The 19,490-nt window shown below is 43.1% G+C and overlaps 1 protein-coding gene across 2 annotated transcripts in view; it reads left to right on the top strand.

The window, feature by feature from the left end:
• ASTN1 (astrotactin 1) overlaps window positions 1-19,490 on the top strand; it is a 314,457-nt gene that overhangs the window by 98,752 nt on the left and 196,215 nt on the right. For both annotated transcript variants that reach the window (XM_004761965.3, XM_004761966.3), the window contains exon 2: window positions 16,526-16,713. In XM_004761965.3, coding sequence (XP_004762022.1) covers window positions 16,526-16,713 — 188 coding nt within the window. The remainder of the gene's footprint in view (window positions 1-16,525; window positions 16,714-19,490) is intronic.

Genomic DNA, 19,490 nt, shown 5'->3' with positions numbered 1-19,490 from the left:
AATTCCAGTAAAACGAAAGCAATCTAGATTGGACGAAAAAAGTGCCTTGCTCCAATCAATCTCTTGAACAGACCCAGACTCCAGCCCTGATGACAGACTTCCTTTCTAGACAGGGTAATTAAAGAGGCAGAGCCAGATACTTCTGAAAGTCCCTTCATCTCAGTTTTATCATCTATAATACAATCTTAGAAACTCTAGACGGGAAACATCTTTTCTTCTCCCATCCCTCCCCAAATGATTGGCCCTCCCTCTTGGCAAAGGCCGTATGTGCCCTCCATCTGTCTTATTCCAGAGGCCAGTCAGCGTAGGCTTTCCAGTTTGCTCCTGAGGGGATAGTGGACGTGCTATGGGGTTTCTGTTGTAGTTTGGGGTCCCTCACTTAAGACTGAAAGGCACAAAAAGAAAAGCCATCTTTGTGCCAGAAGCATTTTCGCCACCAAATCCAGGTTTGGCTCTGCCCACAAAACCAAGAATAACACAAAGTGGGGTATCACTCGTTCCTCACTCTATTGAGGAACCCTCTAGCAAAGAAAGCAAAGCTACCTAGTGTATGGTTTGTACCAGTGGAACATTTTAAGTATCAGAAAAAAACAAAAAACAAAAACAAACCAAAACCACACAAAGATTTGGAAAACTTTAATAGATTATTAAATGACTATGTAGGAAATAATGTGTGTTAAATGGAAATTAATTGACCAAGAATATGTTTTGGTAACCCTCGGGGTGTAAGAGATCCCCACAGGATATAAAGAACTGGTGCCAGTCGGAAAACCCTCAGATTCTTTCATGATTGTGGAAGAGGGAGATGAGAAACGTAACTGATGGAATGACTTTTCTCAGTTGTTACTGAAGAATTTGTGAAATTTTTTAAAGATTTTGTTTATTTGGGGGAGAGAGAGGGAGAGAGATCACAAGAGGGAGAAGAAAACTCCCCATTGATCAGGGAACCTGAGGCAGGGCTAGATCCTGGGACTCTGGATTTGTTACCTTAGCCAAAGGCAGACTTTTAACCTGCTAAGTCTCCCAGCTACCCCCAAATTTGTGAAATTTCAACAAACATCTTACTTTCTGAAATTTAAGTATGAAAACAAATAATAGTGTGTACTGTTGACCCTTGAAAATCGTGGGAGTTGGGGCACTGACCCCCTGTACAGTCAAAAATCTGTGTATAACTTTTGATACCGCAAAGACTTAACCTATAACCTACTGTTGACTAGAAGCCACACCCACAGTTGATAAACCCACATTTTGTGTGTTATATGTATCAGATACTATAGTTTGATAACAAAGTAATAAGCTAGAGAAAAGAAAATATTATTAAGAAAATCATAAGGAAGAAAAATACATTTACAGCATCATACTGTATTTATCAAAAAAAATCCACATATAAATGGACATATGCAGTTCTAAGGCATGTTGTTCAAGGGCCATCTGTACTAAGGGTACCCTGAACTAGCTGACAAAAATAGTTAGGTTACTGATGCAGCAAAAAATACAGCCATGCCTCCCAAAGAATTTCAGAGATGAAGTCGGGAAAAAAGGTGTCGGAATATCTGATTCAATCTGATCGGGCAGAGCATCCCTGTTTGTAAGGATTCAGCCTTTATGGGGGGCAAACCACTGAGGCCAATGGTGATGGATGAGGTCTGTAAATACTTCAATAGGAATTGAACCCAGTATGAGTGTACGGGGCGGGCTAAGTGGTGGGAGTCACGGTAACACTTGGAGTCTCTAGAAGGAATCGAGTTTGAGTGTCACGGTGATGAGGCTTTTCCATACATGCTCGTCAAGGGGATCTACTTAGATTTTCAGAAAAGTTTGCCAGGTTCTACCTTTAAGTAAAATCTCTTTTTTTAATGGTCAGTTACCACCATATTTGTTGGTAATGGAGCCTCAGTTATGAAAGCAATATAGTTGATAGTCTTTATACATGATTTAGATGATACTAAGCTTTATAAACTAAAAAGTCAAGTTGACGGAGACAGCCTGCAAGGAGATCATTAGAATCCATGTCAGAGGACAGAAGAGAGGGAGGTGATTTTCATGCTATCAATGCCAAGGCAATGTTCTCCCAGATACGGGGTCTAGTTATAATTATAAAATAAAAGGGTATTTGTCACATCATTAATGATTCAAAAAAATTACCTAGAATTCATTAAAGTAATTTGCTGAAAACATGGACCCAGTATGCTCTCCTGATTTAAATGGGGAAACAAAATGTCATCATAAAGGGCATGGGAAATCCGATAACTCATGTAGAGCCATGTTGATTTTTTTAACCAGGAAAAAAATAAGTTATTCTTGTCACTGATCGTTAAGGAGCATATTAATATTAATAACTACAACTCATATTTCTTGCATTTTGAAGCATTTCTGATTGCATTTTTACTTTTTTTTTTTAAAGATTTTATTTATTTACTTGACAGAGATCACAAGTAGGCAGAGAGGCAGGCAGAGAGAGAGGGGGAAGTAGGTTCCCTGGTGAGCAGAGAGCCCGATGCGGGGCTCAATCCCAGGACCCTGGAATCATGACCCGAGCCGAAAGCAGAGGCTTTAACCCACTGAGCCACCCAGGCACCCCCCGATTGCATTTTTACTTTAACCACCCTACAAGGAAGATGTCTGTATTACTCCCATTTCTTGAAAGAGAGAGAAACTGAGGCTTATAGATTTCAGAGTTATAGGTGCAGGAACCTTGCCTCAGACTTAGGGTTTTCTGTTACTAGAATCCTTCCTGTCTCTGCTTTGCTGCACATTCCACTCTTGGGAACACATTTAATGAACCCAGAGGAAGTGTGAGAACGGCAGGTGCAGAGGTCAAGAAGAAGTGGGTATGGTTCTATGAAGGTAGAATAAAAAGCCTGATACATGCTGGACACAAAAGCCGAATATGGATGAAAGAAATATGAATGAGTCTGCTGATAACAACGATGAACACTACGAGAGGAAGGCGATCCATATTTGTCACATGAAATACGTGTGACCTTGTTTGCCAAACACTCAATTGCTAGGATTCAAAGTTCTATTTGAAACCCAGGGAAGGTAAGCGTAGGGCAATAAAGGAAGTACTCCTTCACGTGAAGGTATTATTCATAGAGAACTTACTTCCCAGGTGTGGTACAATCAGAAAATATAGGTGTAGTAGACAAACAGAAAAGATACTGGAAGTTTCATGAATGAAAAAGACAAACAAACGTTGGTAAGCAAACAAAAAGTCACTATGAAGCTGAGGTTGATCTTAGTTTTTTCTTTTCTTTTCTTTTCTTTTTTTAAGATTTTATTTTTGAGCAATCACTACACCAGTGTGGGGCTTGAATTTACAGCTCCGAGATCAAGGGTCTTTTGTTCTATTGACCAATCCAGGAAGGCTTCCCTATACTGACCTTTGTTTTAAGACCAATGTCCAAGAGGACATGAGCCTCTTGACATAAAATTACCTTCCTGCTCTGTGCCTTTTTGGCCACAGAATGAAGACTGGATAAAAATATCAGGTGTCCTTAAGTTCCGGTTTTAATGTCCCGACCTAAGTCTTATGTCCCACTCATTCCAGCTATCATCACTTGTGTTCTCAATCTAATGGTTTGATTATGAAATTTATAGCTGTATTCTTTTAGAACAAGAAGCAGAAAACCCAGCAATTTTATTTTTCATTATGCAAAGCCCAACTAATATAGTTTAAAAACGTTACAGCCTTTAATTAATGGATCAGTGCTACTAAGTAGGGAATGGAAATGTCAGTGCCACCTCCATCTGTTAATTTCTGGTCTTTGGTATTAATATGGTATGCCCGGACCAGCAAAGAAGGAAAACTAACCATGGGAGGTCATCTTGCCATGGAAATATGGGTGGAACAATGCTGAAAATTAAAAATGAAATTCCAGAAGGAATATCATGCTGGTTAAAACATAAGAATAGTGACACAGTTGTGGCAGAAAGTCAGGAGAAAAGGGGTAAGGAAGACATAGTGAACAAATAGGTGAATTAGAAATTAGTCTTATACTAGAGTATATACTAGTATCCCCACAGGGAAGAGGTAGAGAAGTGTAGAGTGGTTCAGAACGAAGACTGTGGAGCTAGACATCTTGTTTGAATCCAGTCTCCTCCACTTGCTAAGTGCATGACGCTAGGCAAACTATTCTACCTTTCTGACTTCTAGCCTCCTCTAAGAGCTGTTCTCTACCTCATGCAGTAACTGTGAGGATGCAGTGAGTCAACATAATCAAAAACCCTTAGGCAATGCCTGATGCTTCATAAGTATTAGCCATTATTCTGAATTGGGTTCTGAGACCGTGTGTGTTTGGGGGCTGAAGTTTGTATTTTCCTATTCTTGACTTGATCAAGTCAAAAGAGGAGAGTATATGCATAGATTATCAGGTCCAGTTCCTGCCATCAGGTCCATTCTCATGCCATTCTCATGGCAGATGATACCAAGGATTCTGCCTGACCAATCCCATCTCAGTCCCTTCCTCCGTCACTGGTGGCAAGAGGCGAAGTCAGCTTGTTGACTTGGGTGCTAATGATCCCTCACGGGATCTGTCACTTATCATTGCTGAGTGGACAGTGGGAGGCTTCAGGAAGAGAGAGTTCCTTTTCTGGAGTCCTAGTATCACAGTCATGTGACCAGTTTCCTATCCTCTCCGTGCCTCACCTCCCAATCCTGGGATAATAATAGTACCTACCTTACAATGTCGAGCAGCTTAAGGAGCACGGATGTGTTTAGCTCAATATTAGTTGTTGTGAAAAATAGTAATTTTCAATTGTCCTACTTCATTTTTGGCAGGTTCAGCTTGATCTTTGTATCATCTAGCCCTTTATAAATACTAGGCCCATGGAGAGCTTGGTGCCATGAAGTATATATGATGATAAAAGCACAGAGATTCGGGCACGCTCCACAGAGCACTCACCAGCACCAGAAAGGGGCAGAAGAACAAAGTAGGCATAAGGATTCGTGCCTCAGATGAATGCAAAATGGTGGGCAGACTTCACCTATTTTCAAAAACAAGTCCTTCGTGAAGAATGCTTGGCTCCTTTTTTTTTCACTCTCAGTCCTTTAATGTGTGTTTCATGTAGAGGGCCTGCAGAGGAGGGGAGGGCTCTAGAATTAAGGGGGCTATAATGAAGAAGGTGGGGAAGAGAAATGGAAAGCTGTTAGCAACTGGTCCTGTCAATGCCTGTTTTTCCCGTTTAAGCAGCAACATGTTAAAGCCATCAAGGACCTGGTATTCCTTCAAAATTACTATCACTGGGGACTAGATGGCTAGATCCACAGTTCCTTGGGGAGATCTGTCTGTCAGGTCATTTAGAGGTCATCTTGACCCCTATCGTAATGAACACTTACACAAATTAGCCTGAAGAAATGGGCTTAAGGCAGTGTCAAGGGAGTCTTTAGACCCATAACTGGAAGAGAGAAAAAAGCAGGTCTGATCCTCCAAGGGAGTCTGTCACAGGGAAATAACATCAGATTGCTGCGTGATTTGTACACTAGTGAGAATTGGATAATAACTCAATTTTGTTCCCAGGTCTATGAGCCCAAACTCTTCAAACTCCTGACAGTGTTTACTATTGATGTATATCTTCCGTATATCTAATTCATTAAGCTGAAATACAAGCACAGTGGTTCATGATTTCTCAGTATATATAAATAAACATTGCTCTGGTAGACAATACTGTTTGGTAGAAAGAGCACTGAGCTCAGAGTCAGAAGGCTGGATTTGAGCCCTGTTATCTCTGTCTCATTAGCTCTAACCCTTGCGATCGTCGCTCACCTTCTTTGGCCTTCTGATTCTATTTCTGTAAAACCCACCACATAGGATTGATGAATGAAAAGGGAAGGGGCCTTATAAGAAAGGGCTTTGCACATTGTAACACAGTGATTTTAATAAGGAATTTTTCACATGCTTGAGTCTTCGAATTCTTTGTAGAATTCCTTCCCACTTTCCTCTCTTGGGCTGGATTACGCAGCAGAGATACGGAAGATTATTACCATTTTTCATCTTCATTCTGTAGGAACCTAAGGTTCAGTTCAGTATGGCAACTGTAGATCATAGGAAGACGAAAAATAAAATCAGCGAATCTTAGAGTGAGAAGAGCCTTTGGAAGTCACTTGACCTCGCCCCTCTTCTGAAGGAGGAGATGGTTTATGGAGAAGATCCTAGAGAGATGCTTGGTCTGCCTGACCATGTATTTGCAAGAAGGCAATGCTCATGGTCAGCAAGGTGAGCTCACAGGTCTGTAGGAATGGGCTAGAAAGCTTTGTCCTCCCAGGGTGAAGATAAGAATGGAAAGTTCCACTTAAGTTGTAATATCTCTTGGCATTTATGATAACAAACACTATACTGATGAGTCTATACGGACGAGAAGAAGATTCCATTTACTACTGTTAGTTGTTTGTTTTAAGATTTTATTTGAGAGAGAGAGAGAGAGAGAGAAGAGGAGCAGAGGTAGATGGAGAGAACAGACTCTCTCCCAAGAGTCCCAAGCAGACTCTGCACATGACCTGAGCCAAAATCAAGGGTCAGGCGTTGAACCCATTGAGCTCCCCAGGCACCCCTACCATGTTAGTTCAGCACTACCTCCATTTGGTCATTCCAGCTTCCTTGACCACAGTTACCACTCCCCCATACCTCTGGGGACACCTGCCTGTGTGATTTCAGGAATATCTTGCCATGTGTCTGATAGCAAGCTTGCTAGAGTTGGCCTTGCGTGCTGGCCTTGAATGGGTCGGGGTAGCGCAGTCTCCCTCTGCAAGAATCTCCATGGCCGGATCTTAATGCAGAGGTCTGTGAGTGGGGGTTTCATGAGAGATATCTACAGAGTGTTCCATTTGCTAGCATGCATTGCAGAAATGTCCACAAATGACTTGGCCCAGGTTCCTTACAGACCTGAGCTGATTCCTGGACTTGGGGTTCCCGGATTTATAAAAACTCTTAAGCAGTTGGAGTCATTTAAAAGTACCATTTGCTTAACTCTGTCAAGGATTATTAGTCCATTCTGGAATTTATGTGAGTGATTCCAATAATGACAACAGCACAGTATTAAGGAGGACAGTGAAGACGTTGATGTTGACTAGTATGCATCAGATGTCAGATACTGATAAGCACTGTACTTACAGTACCCTGGGGTTGAGATTTGCAAAATGAGAGAGTGAGAATGGAAATAGTAGAGAGGAACAGTAGCCTTGAAGCCAAGGGGTCTAGGAATTTTCCTCCCTAATTCGTATTTTCTAACTGAGTGAACTTGGTTAAATAGGCTGGCTTTTCTGGAATTCCTCATCTGTAAAATGGTCCTATAAATACCCCCATTAAAGGGTCATTGAGGATTAAGGTAGCTCCTGGATGTTGAAAGGGCTTCTTAGCAGAGCTAGTGCATAATAGGTACATCATTACTCGTTGGGCTGAATCACAGGTGATAAGAACAGAAACACAAGTGGATGAGCACTAATTAGAAATGAGATGAATCGAGACTGTTGAGGACAAGCAGTGGGTTTTTCTCCTTTTGAAGTCATTTCCAGGTGATCTTTTATCATTGTCATTTTCCCTTCCCATCCCTTTCATAGGGTGAGAGCCATAGAGGGGACCTCATTGACATAGTTTGGGATCAGAATTAAAGCAAATGCTAAACTCTTTGTTAATGAAGGACTAAAAGTACAAGAGAGAGGATTCAGAAGGAGTAGAGCTCTCAATGGCTCTGAGAATCCGTATCCTTGCAATCAGCCCGCATCCGTCTAGGTCCCTGGCTCTCCAAAACCCGGGCGTCCGTATTGCTTCCAGTGCCACACTGCGGGCACATGGCCCCCAAGGACTTGCAAAACTCAAATCAGAATTCCAATCATGAAACCACAGGCTTCAAAATGACTTGTTCTCATTACAATGTATGAAATGATCCGTAAATACATATTTTAACATTACAGAGTTTAAATATTATTACACATCTTACTTGATGTCAGATTTTGTTAAATGCGTGCCGTTATCTCAATTTACAAAGGTCAGTCAGGTGGCAGTGGAGAATAGAGTCTGGATATATTTAAAATTTTTCTTACCAGTACATCTGCGGCTCAGATAACCCTGCCTTTTTCAAAGAGCTTTGGGCTTTTTTATTTCCCCCTTTCAAATGAGACTTTAATGAGTATCATGTGGATAAACTCTTTGCAGAGGTTTGAAAAGATCCAGAGAAACACTGTAGTAGGAACAAGCAAACCATTTTGGATGAAATCATAAGCCATTTGAATGCCTCCTCATCTCTCTAGTTGTGTCAGAACCTTTTGGCTGCATTTTTCCGCCACAGGAATGTTTTCATCTCCGTGGCTAGGTAAATAGAATGTTCATGTTGTTGCTCGATTGCTATTCACGCCAGCAGAGTAGCAGAGAGTGACCTACTTCCAGCAGCATCCATAGAAAGCTTTGCTGCTTTCCATCACGTCTGATTTTATAAAAAATCTACCTTCTGTTATTTTTTGCATCCTCTGCCCCCCTCGGCTCCAAAGACAACATACCATGGACTGAAAACGTCCTTACTTCTTTCTCTCATCACTCTTGCTTTCTGTGTTGGTTCCTTTCAGACCATTTTAAACCTTTTCTGGAAAAAGAGAAGTGGAGTGGGTGCCTAGCCTTAAAGGAAGTGAGCATTTCTGATGTTTAAAGGGTCACCATATAAGGCAGGGCTGCCGAGAGGGATCCGGTGATGTTTTCTTACTGAGACTACCGTGGACCACATCAACATAAAAGGTAGATAACTCGTCGGAAACCATTTGGAGGCATCTATATGTGGATGGTTCTTTCTTATCAGGGACCACTGACTTGAGTTCCCTGAGGTCACTCTATACTGCCAACACTTAACTTTATAAGTTGACAGGCTGGATTGAGCTAGAAGCATCCCAGACTCCAAGAGGAAAGTCTGATTTGAAAGACTTCTACAGAGCCTTACCCAGTTGGCATGCAGAAATACATAAAAAGTCTGCACCTGATTTGGGGTATTAACTAAAACCAAGTGCCATGTGTGGTTTTGGGTTATAGAACACCATGGTCACAGGTAGGAAGTCATTGGAGACCTTTTCTTTCCATCATTTGAGGTCAAGATAAGTGAGCTTCAGGGAGGTTGTAGCAGCTTTATTCTCCCAGCTCCCCCATCCAGTGCTCTCTTCAGCCTGCCGTGCCGTTTCTCATCACTGGATCATTAATGCTTTGAGGCGCTCTTGTTTTTTGAGAGTAAATGTCACCAAGCAGGGGAAATAGAAATTCAGTTATCCATCTCCTGGTCATAAGTGGAAATTTCTCTTCCAAATCTGCAAGTCAAGAAGGTTCCAGTTACTTGGAAAAGAGATTCTCAAAATTTTAAGCCAATCTGCTATAAAGTGTTTGCTTGCGTAGTGCTGTGGACATGGCTCAAACCATGAGATGATAAGAAACAGCCCCATGGCAGACCGCAAATTGAACAGAGAAAGCACAATGAGAGTCCCATTCCCAGTCGGACTTTGAACATCTTGACAAAAGAATTTCCTGGCTATGTTGTCTCCCATTTTGTTGTTCGCTGAGCCAGGCCTCCATAGGCAGGGACTTCAGGCAAGCAATCGATGTTTTTGGCATCTGTGCTGCTTGAATTCAGACCCAGCAGGGGACCTTATTTTATGTGTTTCTCACTCTGGGCTGTGGGATTGTATCATTTCAGAACTCCATTCCAGATGGTCCCCGTGGCGAGAGGTGTGGACGCCCAGCCAACTCAGCCCCAGGGACATCGCTTCTCTGGCTAGTTTCCTTTTCTTACTCTTCTTGACTTTGTCTGTCCTCTTTGCATTCTTCTCCTTTGTCTGCTCTTCATCTGTCCCTTATCTTTCTTCACAGATGGCCAGGACACTAATGTGCTGCTGTCATTATGTTATGGAACAAGTTGGGGTCTTTGGAGGCTGCCGTTCCAGAGACATTAAAGACTTGGGTCACGTTTGATACCAGGGTAAACATTCGCAGGATAATTAGTGATCCTCTACTGTTATTAACCCCTGACTTAAGCAGGTTATTTTCTTACAAAGGTGTTGAAAGTTAATGCCACTGTTAATAGTTTCAGTTGGAAGACCATAATGAAACCATGTGGAAAACTACACCTACCATCAATATCTTTCAAACTTTGAAATTGGGCAGGTGGGGGGTAGTGTGGGAAGGAAAGTGAAAAAGAATGGAAGGAAAGGGGTAATTATATCATGGGTTTACCTTTGGTTATCTTCATGATAGTCACTGGTGGACAAGACCCATTTGATATTTTTGTTTGGAATGATTAGTTTATCCCTGCTGAAGTCCTGAATTTATAAGCTTCATCCCATAGGGAAATTCAGAATGGCCCCTCACATAGCACAGGTGGAGGGAAGGCTAGATTCCACTTGTAGAGTTGGTCCCTTTCCCTTGGAACTTTTTCATAAAGAATATGGAGCTATTCACAATATCACACTTAACAGAACTGAAAAACAACCAAGCAAAACTGATAACGCATAGATGCCCCTCCCCTCCAGTCCCTTAACAGCAGGGAGTTTCATGGTAGTGCATTTTGTTTGTCTTCCAACTGACCGAGTTCTTTCCTAACTCTGCTCTGGGGAACCTTCTCAGAAGCTGTAGGAGTTTGGGTTTGGAGGACAAGTTTCTAAGATGAACACCAAGTTTGAAAATTCTGGTAGTCAGTCATGGCCATCAGGGGAGTCACCCTCAGCCTTGAAGGACTTGCAGGGTCAGTTCAGCCAGTGTCTCAACAAGGAAGCTAAGAATTGACAAGTTAATGCTTTCTTCCAGCCTGACCTTCCCACTTGACCAACCTCGTTACTACTTAGCTGGATTCAGCCTGAAACCCAGCCTTGTCAGGGGTGTTTAAAAGGGGCCCAGAAAGCCAGGGCTGCTCAAAGCCACTCTAAGTTTCTCAGTGACTGAAGGGATCTTTGAGAACATCTCCATTTCAAATCCACATTTGACTTGAAATTGCCAGATTCTTTTTTTTTAAATTTTTAAAAATATTTTATTTATTTATTTGACAGAGATCACAAGTAGGCAGAGAGGCAGGCAGATACAGAGAGGAAGGGAAGCAGGCTCCCTGCTGAGCAGAGAGCCAGATGCGGGGCTCTATCCCTGAGCTGAAGGCAGAGGCCTTAACCCACTGAGCCACCCAGGCGCCTGCCAGATTCTTTGAAAGAGGGCATCATGGATCTGGTGTTCAATGAAGTTGTCTTTGGGGGAAATTCTAATGCTAACAGACTGTGTTGTCTCAGCAGCTTAGTTCAGGGATGCCCAGCATGAGGGGACCTAAAAGGGGGCAGGGCACTTGGATGGGTTGAGGAAGTGGTTGTGTCTGGAAAAGGAACTTCTGCAGCAAGATTTGGGTATCCTAAGCTAACCCCACAAAGAGACAGTATTACAAGTTCACAGGACTCAAACTAATATAGAAAAATGACTAAGGGGGTGCCTGGGTGGCTCAGTCAGTTAGGTGTCTGACTCTTGATTTCACCTCAGGTCATGATCTCAGTGTTCTTAGATTGAGACCTGTATCAGGCTCCATGGTCAGCGGGGAGTCTGCTTCAGATTCTCTCTCTCTCTTCCTCTGCCCCCGCTCCCCAGCATGTACATATGTGCGCTCTCTCTCTCTCTTTAAAATAAATATATCTTAAAAAAAAAAAAAGGAACAATGACTAAGACTAATTTAAAAGTGATTTTATCGCACTCTCCTCTGGACCTTTTCCCATCCAGATTATTCTCTAGTATGTCTCTGCTCCAGGTTCCATCTTCCTGCTTCCCTGTTACACACAGAAGCTTCAACATTTCTTCCTTAGAAACCACATATCTGCACCAGAATGAGAACTCTTCTTACCAGCCTGAGGTCCAGTCAGAAAGTGGGTCTGACTCCTAGAGGCTCTGAAGAGATATCCCAAACCTGTCTGCTCTGTGTTCAGAGGGAAAGGGAAGGTGGAGTGTGGGTTCAACCTGAAAAAAAGATTGGACATTGTTTGGCACATTGAAATGATCATCTTTCATCTTTCATCTTTCATGTGGAGCATACTGTTATGGACTTAGAATCATGGAATGTCAAGTTACAGAAGGGTCCTGAAATTCTTCTATCCAGCGTCCTCTTACACAGATGAGAACATCCAAAGCTAGGCAGCTCGTTCCAGGTTAGTCCAGGCCAGGTCTCTTGAATTCCAGCTCCGTGTTTTGGTCCCTGCAGAATATAGGATCAGGATTACCCAGAGATTGGGATTGAGTCCAGTTGGTCTGCTACTTTCTTTCTGGATCTTCTTGATCTTTCTAAATCGTGGCCTCATTCACTTCTCTGCTTATTAAAACCATGGTGACTTGCCGTTAGCTTAGAACTTCTTAAACTGGCATTTATACCTTTCACATTTGACATCAGTGTACATCTCTAGCCATGACTCCTCTGAACAAACACCACCCTTCTACCAGGAGGCATCATCCTGATTCTTTGTACACATCGTTCTCTTCATCTGGAGTTGGCCTGCAGCATCTCTTCCCATTCTGTGCCTTTGCATGGGTTTCTGTCTAGCTGGGTGCCACCCCGTCACTCAGCACTGTTGTTACTCTTCCCAGTAATTAGTCATGTCCATGTCTTCAGTCTCTTACTCCATTAAAGGCTCCTTGGGAATAGGGATCACATAGCACAGTGTGCTGAATGTCACCATTAGAGTGTGCTCCAAAATTCTTCATTACATATAAGAATAAATGGCATCCTGGTTCCTGTGTGTTCCAAGCAGGTCCAGAATTTTGGGAGGTGCTGAGAGATGTGAAGCTTGTGTAGGGGAAGAATGGACATGCTGAAAGTAAGGAGAGCCTCCCCTTCCTAGAGATCTCAGTCCCACAGTGTGATGGTGGCCGTGGTGCCCATCCCACCCATGGTATCTTGACATGGCTGGGAAGGATTCTGTTGGCAGTTGTTTTATGAGCACACTGTGGCAAATGTTCTGTCTGAGCATCTTCCGTTGCCCTCAGGATGCCTTGTACTAGAATAACTGTCACTTCTCATCTGTGCTTCTTGGGAATCTCAGGGAAGGCTTCCATTGGTAGAGCAATTTCTGACTTTCTTCTTGAGATACTCTGCTAATATCCAGACCAACATGATTACACTTTTGTTTCAAGCTCTGATCTCAGCCCCATTGGTGATGAAATTCACAAAATATTTACTGTACCCTGGGTTTTTCATTGGCTGACCTAGGGCAAGTATTACATATGTAAATAAGTTCCTGGTTTCGTGTTTTAGCCCTCCCGTTTCAAATCCTGCCAGGACAAGGAAAAAAGCCAAGGAGGAAGCTATCATTCTGTAATTATCTTGAGTTTTAAAAATGACAGGTGCCCTCATGGGCAGGCCTGGTGCCTTACTTCCTTTGCCCTTTATCTTCTACAATGAGTCTGGTCTAGGCTGAACCAGGATATCACTGTCCGTGGGGATGGGCATGAATAATTCACAAAGAGATTCAAAGGGTTGGCCTGAAAGCCTAGGTCAGAGATTCTGTGCTCTCAGCTCACCTCCCCTGGGAGCATTTTTCAATAACCCCACCATACCTGTTCTTTCCTTGGTACCATCGCTCCTAGGACTCCAAAGCAGAATGCCTTCCTCCTCAGAAATTGGCTTGGACTGCTGATAGGCATGGGTTTCTCTTTGGGCTGTGAAGATGTTCTGGAATTGGAATGGTGACGGTTGCAAAACCTTGTGAATATACATATAATATACTTTGAAAGGGTGAATTTTATGGTATGTGAATTCAATCTCAATTTAAAAAGAAGTCATGGAATACTAAGACTTTGCATGACAAATTAAAATATCGCAGCACGAAAACTCCTAGAAGACCACATGGACTTTGTCCTCAAGTGCTTTCTCTTCTCTGTGCTTGTGCAAAGGTCATGTCATCCTGTGTGTGTTGGGCACAGAATAAAACTCTGGTGAGTTTTATTCCCTGTTTTGATTTAGGCTGGCATGACCTTGGTCTGGGTGTTTACCTGTCCTTGCTTCCACAGTTAAAATGGAGAGAATGAGCCTCACCTTTCTGATGAAGGTCTCCTGGGAAATTAAAAAAAATCGGCTTAAGAACTTTAGAGTTGTGAGGTACTAGATTCCTTCTGAAGAGTTACAGAAAGGGTGGAAGTGGCATGCAACGTATGTGGAATTAATCCCGGGCTGGCTAAGAGCAGGTGTGGGTAAGGTCTGCGTATGTGTTGCTCTGGGTGATTTAATGATGGCAATAGGTGCTCTGTTAGCAGCTGTTAATGGTCGTGATTGTTGTCCGTGGTGAGGAGACTGTTTGGTTCCTATCATAGTGGCGGTAGGTGGAGAAGGGGTGTGTTTCTCAGGAGGAATTGCCCGGGTGTTGTGAGGTGAAGGCTTGACTGCTGGTCGGGAGGGGCTTGTGATGGGCGGGGGGGGCTTCAGTGATGTGTCGCAGGGCTACTGCCCAGAGGCACGCGCCAGAGTCTTTCTTCACCTGGAAGTCTGGAAGACCTCCTTAGAGCTGCAGTGAACTCGGGAGGCTTGTGTCACTCACTGCCTCACTCAACAAACAGAGCTGTGCCCATGGAAAACCAAAACCCGGATGCAGGTGAGCCTCTGTTGTCACACCCTCTGCCCACTGCAGCCTCCTGGCTGCTTGTGCTGGTCACTTCCCAGAGCGTGGGCAGCCTACCGTCCTGATGGGATGATGGAGTGTTCCAGGCGATGGGGCAAGGGGCTGAGGATGGAGGGGAGCCCTGATCATCTTGTTTGTGCTGTCTCGTCATTGTCCCTCACACGCTCTTTTACTCTTCTCCCTGGTCTGGGGTTGTTAGGAGGAGGGGGGAAATACCATCTCTGTCTTCCAGGGACAGGCGAGTGACCTGTGGCTTGTATGAATTCTTCTCACTAACCTACCCTGAGAGGACCAGACAGTACTCTTTTTCTTCAGTGTCTGAATGTCCTCTTCCCCCTTCTCTACCTGTTAAAAGGAAGTCCACTCAACCTTCAAGGTCCAATGCCAGTATCTTCTTCTGAAAGGTTACTTTTCTCCCCCTCTTCCACCCTCAACCCAGGCAAGCCTACTCTCTCCCTCTGCGCTTCCACATGATGTCATTAATGCACACGGTGTAACACCTGCCACGTTCGCATTCATTCAGAGTTGGTTGCTCTGAATGAGTTGAGGGACTCATTTAGATTGGTATTAGTACTAATACTAATTTAGATTAATATTAGATTAGTATTACAGTGCCTAGAACAGTGCCTGGTGCATAATACATGCCCAGTGGGTATCTGGTAAGTAAATTAATGAATAAATATATAAGTAAATAAATAAAGCACATCATTTGTGCCCTCCTACAAATAGTGAAAGATATTTATAAACTCCATAAATATTTAAAAAGAGGGAACTCTTTATGGTGTGGTACTTGATGAGAATACTATTCTAAATGTGTCTTATTAAATCTTTTTTATGCCTATGGAATATTATTTTTTTTTGGTAAAAGGTGATAAATTTTAAGAGAAGAAGCCATGCCTTTTAAAAAATGAAGTTTTATAAAGCCATGCATTGCCAACGTGTGCTCAGCAGAATATCCGTTCCCCTGGGTGGTCACAGTTGTTAAGGGAGAAGGGATTTGGAAGCCAAATGAAGTTTAGGAAAGGCTAGGTTAATCAGGTCTCTCTACTGTGGGATGTCTCAAAGCTTCCATACGATATTGTTTGGGAATATTAGCTAGATTGACCTGTAATCTTGGCGTACTTCTGTAACCATAGCTTAGCAACTACAGTGTGGTGCGCCTAGTAGGGTTTTGGTGTTTTGTTACTCATCTTTGACGTTCATCTGCTGCCTCGATGTAGAGCCCTGAGAGCGGGTAAGCGCTTCCGTCCGCGACGAGGCCTCGCTTCTTCACCACCTTCTCCACGTGCGCAACCTCTCCTCTGCAAAGATGAGAGAAAAATTAAAGGGAATTAAAACATTACCGGACATAGCACGTATCCCACACCACCAGTGGGCTATGCTGCAAATGATTGTGGTTTTAGAAATATCCTGTGAGTCCGAGTGGCTCTGAGGTAACCTCTCAGGACTGTTCCAGACGTGCCAGTTCTCTGCACAGTAATTACCAACTCTCTCCTTGGTAGAGTCACTGGTGTCTAGGAATAATTGCTAGGGAACTCAGATTTTCAAATTTACAAGAGGCAAACAACCTTGTATTTACCTCGGGGGTTTATCAAGAGATTCAAACTGTGCTGGGTAACGTATGCTATTGATCCCAGAAATACGGGGAAGAACTTGAATTTTCACCTTGGTATTTTTCTCAATGGGTGAGAGCCCAGCTCACTAAATTATGGTGCAAAGACCTATGGGGGAGCATTCTGTTTTTTCTCAGGGCTCCTTCCCTTCCTGGAGATTTGGGGTAGCAGTAAACCTGACTTAACTCAAGCCGGAGCCCTTTGTTGTCTTTAACTGATGCTGGCTAATTGGTACCATTGATGATGAGGAGGAGGAATAAGATTCAGGTTGGTCAAGTCAGAATTCTGACCCATGCCTTTGGTGTTTGTCCCCTAGAGATCTCAGGGAACACAGAGGACATCCCTCTGGTGCGCTGGAGACAGCAATGGCTGGAGAACGGCACTTTGCTTTTTCACATTCATCACCAAGATGGTGCTCCCAGTCTCCCTGGACAAGACCCAACAGAAGAACCCCAGCATGAGTCAGCAGAAGAAGAGCTGAGGATCCTTCACATCTCCGTCATGGTAAGAGCGCCATGGCTTTAGCCTCTTGGGTCATAGCTGATGTTATCCTGACACAAAGGGATTTGGTGCTCGGTGGAAAGCCTGCTTCTCCCTCTCCCACTTCCCCTGCTTCTGTTTTCCTCTTGCTATGTCTTTTTCTGTCAAATAAATAAATAAAATCTTAAAAAAAAAAAAAGAAGAAAGGGGTTATTCAACTAGTAAAGCAGAATATCTTATAATAGTTGCTCCATCCGTGCCTGTGGAATGACTGAATTGCCAGGCTCCTTGCTGCTACCAGTCCCTCTTCTCTCTTTTCCCAGGAGGGAGAAAGTCAGCATTTGGCTTCCTTACCTCTTACAATGAAGGGCACGTCAATACATGCTTGCTCTTCTCTGCAGCCTAGCTCAGAATGTCATTGTCGGCATTCCTTCTCCTACTGAGAAATTTGAGGCTTCAAGAAAATGAGCAGGCTCTTTCTAAAATTCTAGGGGCTTGTATTGTAGAATCTCTCTCAAAAGTAAGTGCTTCAAGGGCAGGCAGGGGTTCTGTTTGGTGGTTTTTTGTTCACTGATGTCTTCTTAGCACTTAGAACAATGCATTCAGATAGTTAATGCTTAATAATAGTTGCGGAAGAAATGAATGAATTTCCCCAGTGGAGATAGAAAGTGCCTGTTTCACTTGTGGTAGATCTTTCATGTATTAGTATTATATTGGTAAAACCAAATACATCACTTGGTTTGAGGGCAGCCTGAGAGCAAGCAGGCCGAGGCTGGACTGATTTCATGGGCCATATGTTCAGGAAGGCATGAATTGCTTCACGTGTGTGTTGCTTCACGTTTGTGAAACACTACAGAAAACCAGTCTAAGTCTTGGTCTAAACTCTTATTGATTCCTCTGGTACCAACCTGACATGCTATTTAGTTTTGTGTATCAGATTGGGATAAATTGAGCACATTTTAGATATATAAAAATTTCCATCACCCGAATATTTGGCTTTGAATCTCTTCCCTGGAAAATCTCTGATAAAAATTTCAGAATCTAAGTCTTCTATTTCTTCTTCCATTGGTGTTTCTATTAACAACTGGCTTGCTAGATGATCTGTGTAGACACAAGCTACTTTATTTAAACTATATGGTCAAGAAAAGAGTCCTCGAAGGGCACATAGAGGTTAAGTCTGTGTTTAGATGTGTGAGAAGGCAGACAGAGAAGTGAAATTGTTCTGCCTTGCATTTCCAAATTAATTGAGGTTTATGATAAGGCATGTGCCCTACTCATACATCCTTAATTATAGACTAACATTTCCTCTCTCAGGGAAGCTTGTCTTCTTCAATGTAGCTTGCAGTGTCCAGAGAGTGGTGAGAGCAGGCAGATCAACTGAATCAATCCTGTCATTGACTGGAGTGACAGATGCAGAGGCTACATTGTCTTCACATTTATGGTACAGTCTGATTAAAAAGCAAGGCACAATGGCGGACTTCCCACGAGCCATTCCCATCGCCCCATCTCATTGTGGAAAGCAGTCATTATCATGGATGGTTTTTGCTTCGTTTTGTTTCTTTTGGTCTTAGACCATTTCAAGGAATGAGTCATCACCCCAAAGAAATGTTTAAGGTGTAGACAAGTGTCTAGAGTATCCCAAGAATCAGGTGTGATTGTGTCTGAAAGAGAGAACTTGACTAGAGGTGGTTAAGATGGGCAAGGGGTCAGAAGGTGTGTTCGGTGGGGGCTGGAGGAGTAGGGTGACATCCACAGAAAGACAGTCTAAAGCTGGTTCCAGTTGCTACGTCCCATCTTGGTGTGGCAAGGATCCTACGTTCTGCCCTCAGAATGATGTGTTTTAGTAAGTTCTCTCAAGACATGTATGTGTATATATGCATGTATATGCGCATACATGTTTGTGGGCGGGTGGGTGGCGGTAAAGCTAGAAATGTGCCAATCAAGGATGCCAAAGGATTTGAGGACATGGTTTGTGCCCTTAAAATATAACAACCCCTATGAGGAGCCCTACCTTATTAATGCTTTTTTTTTTGAGGCCCTCCCAAGCAGGGATTAATGGACCATGGGCACTGAAATGGAAAGAGAGCAAAAGCCAGCCTTCAACCTGTCTCTGAAATCTTTCCTTCATATGCTACCCATCACCCATGGAAAACCAGCAATGACATTCTGTCTTCCAAATAAAATGGAAGAAATTGTTTCTGCAGCTCTATTTTACTTTATTCTATGTGATTTTTTTCATTAAGCTGGAGGGGAGAGAGGTTAAAAGTGCATGGGCAAAGGGTAGGAGTAGGCAAGTCTTGTGTTTGTGGCTTGACCTCTTCGATATGGATAGGCCCACATCTCAGTGAAAAATTCAGGGAGGCTGTTGACTTCTGTAAGAAAACAGGAATCCCAAGGTAGAGTGAAGACAGAAGTACTCCCTCCCACCCTTGTCAAAGATGGTGTGGTCAACTGAGTCTCATTCAGCCCAGTCTCATTCCGTGCTGTACACCCTTGCTCAGCGCCTTGCCTATCCCTCACATTCTTTTCTAGATGCAGCTTCAAAGTCTAAAGTTTTGTGTCTGCCCTCAGCTTAGAAATCAATCCTGTTGGAGGATGTCGTTCCTAGAATCTCTGAAGGCTCCTTCCTAAGAGACTCGGGGACTGGTAGACTTTATCTGATACCCTTTATACCGTATCCTTTGGAGGTGAAGTAGGCAGCCATCCAAGCCCTCTAGAAAGAGAGTATTATAAACATCAGAAGATTTTTGCAGTCTTTTGACTAGTAAAGCTGTTGGGCAGCAGAATGCACTTACACAAAA

This window comes from Mustela putorius, unplaced genomic scaffold (assembly GCF_011764305.1).
Source record: "Mustela putorius furo isolate JIRA1106 unplaced genomic scaffold, ASM1176430v1.1 tig00003942_pilon_pilon_pilon, whole genome shotgun sequence".
Lineage (NCBI taxonomy): Eukaryota > Metazoa > Chordata > Mammalia > Carnivora > Mustelidae > Mustela > Mustela putorius.
Note: the sequence above shows the minus strand (reverse complement) of the source record. Positions and strands in the feature narration are given on the sequence as shown.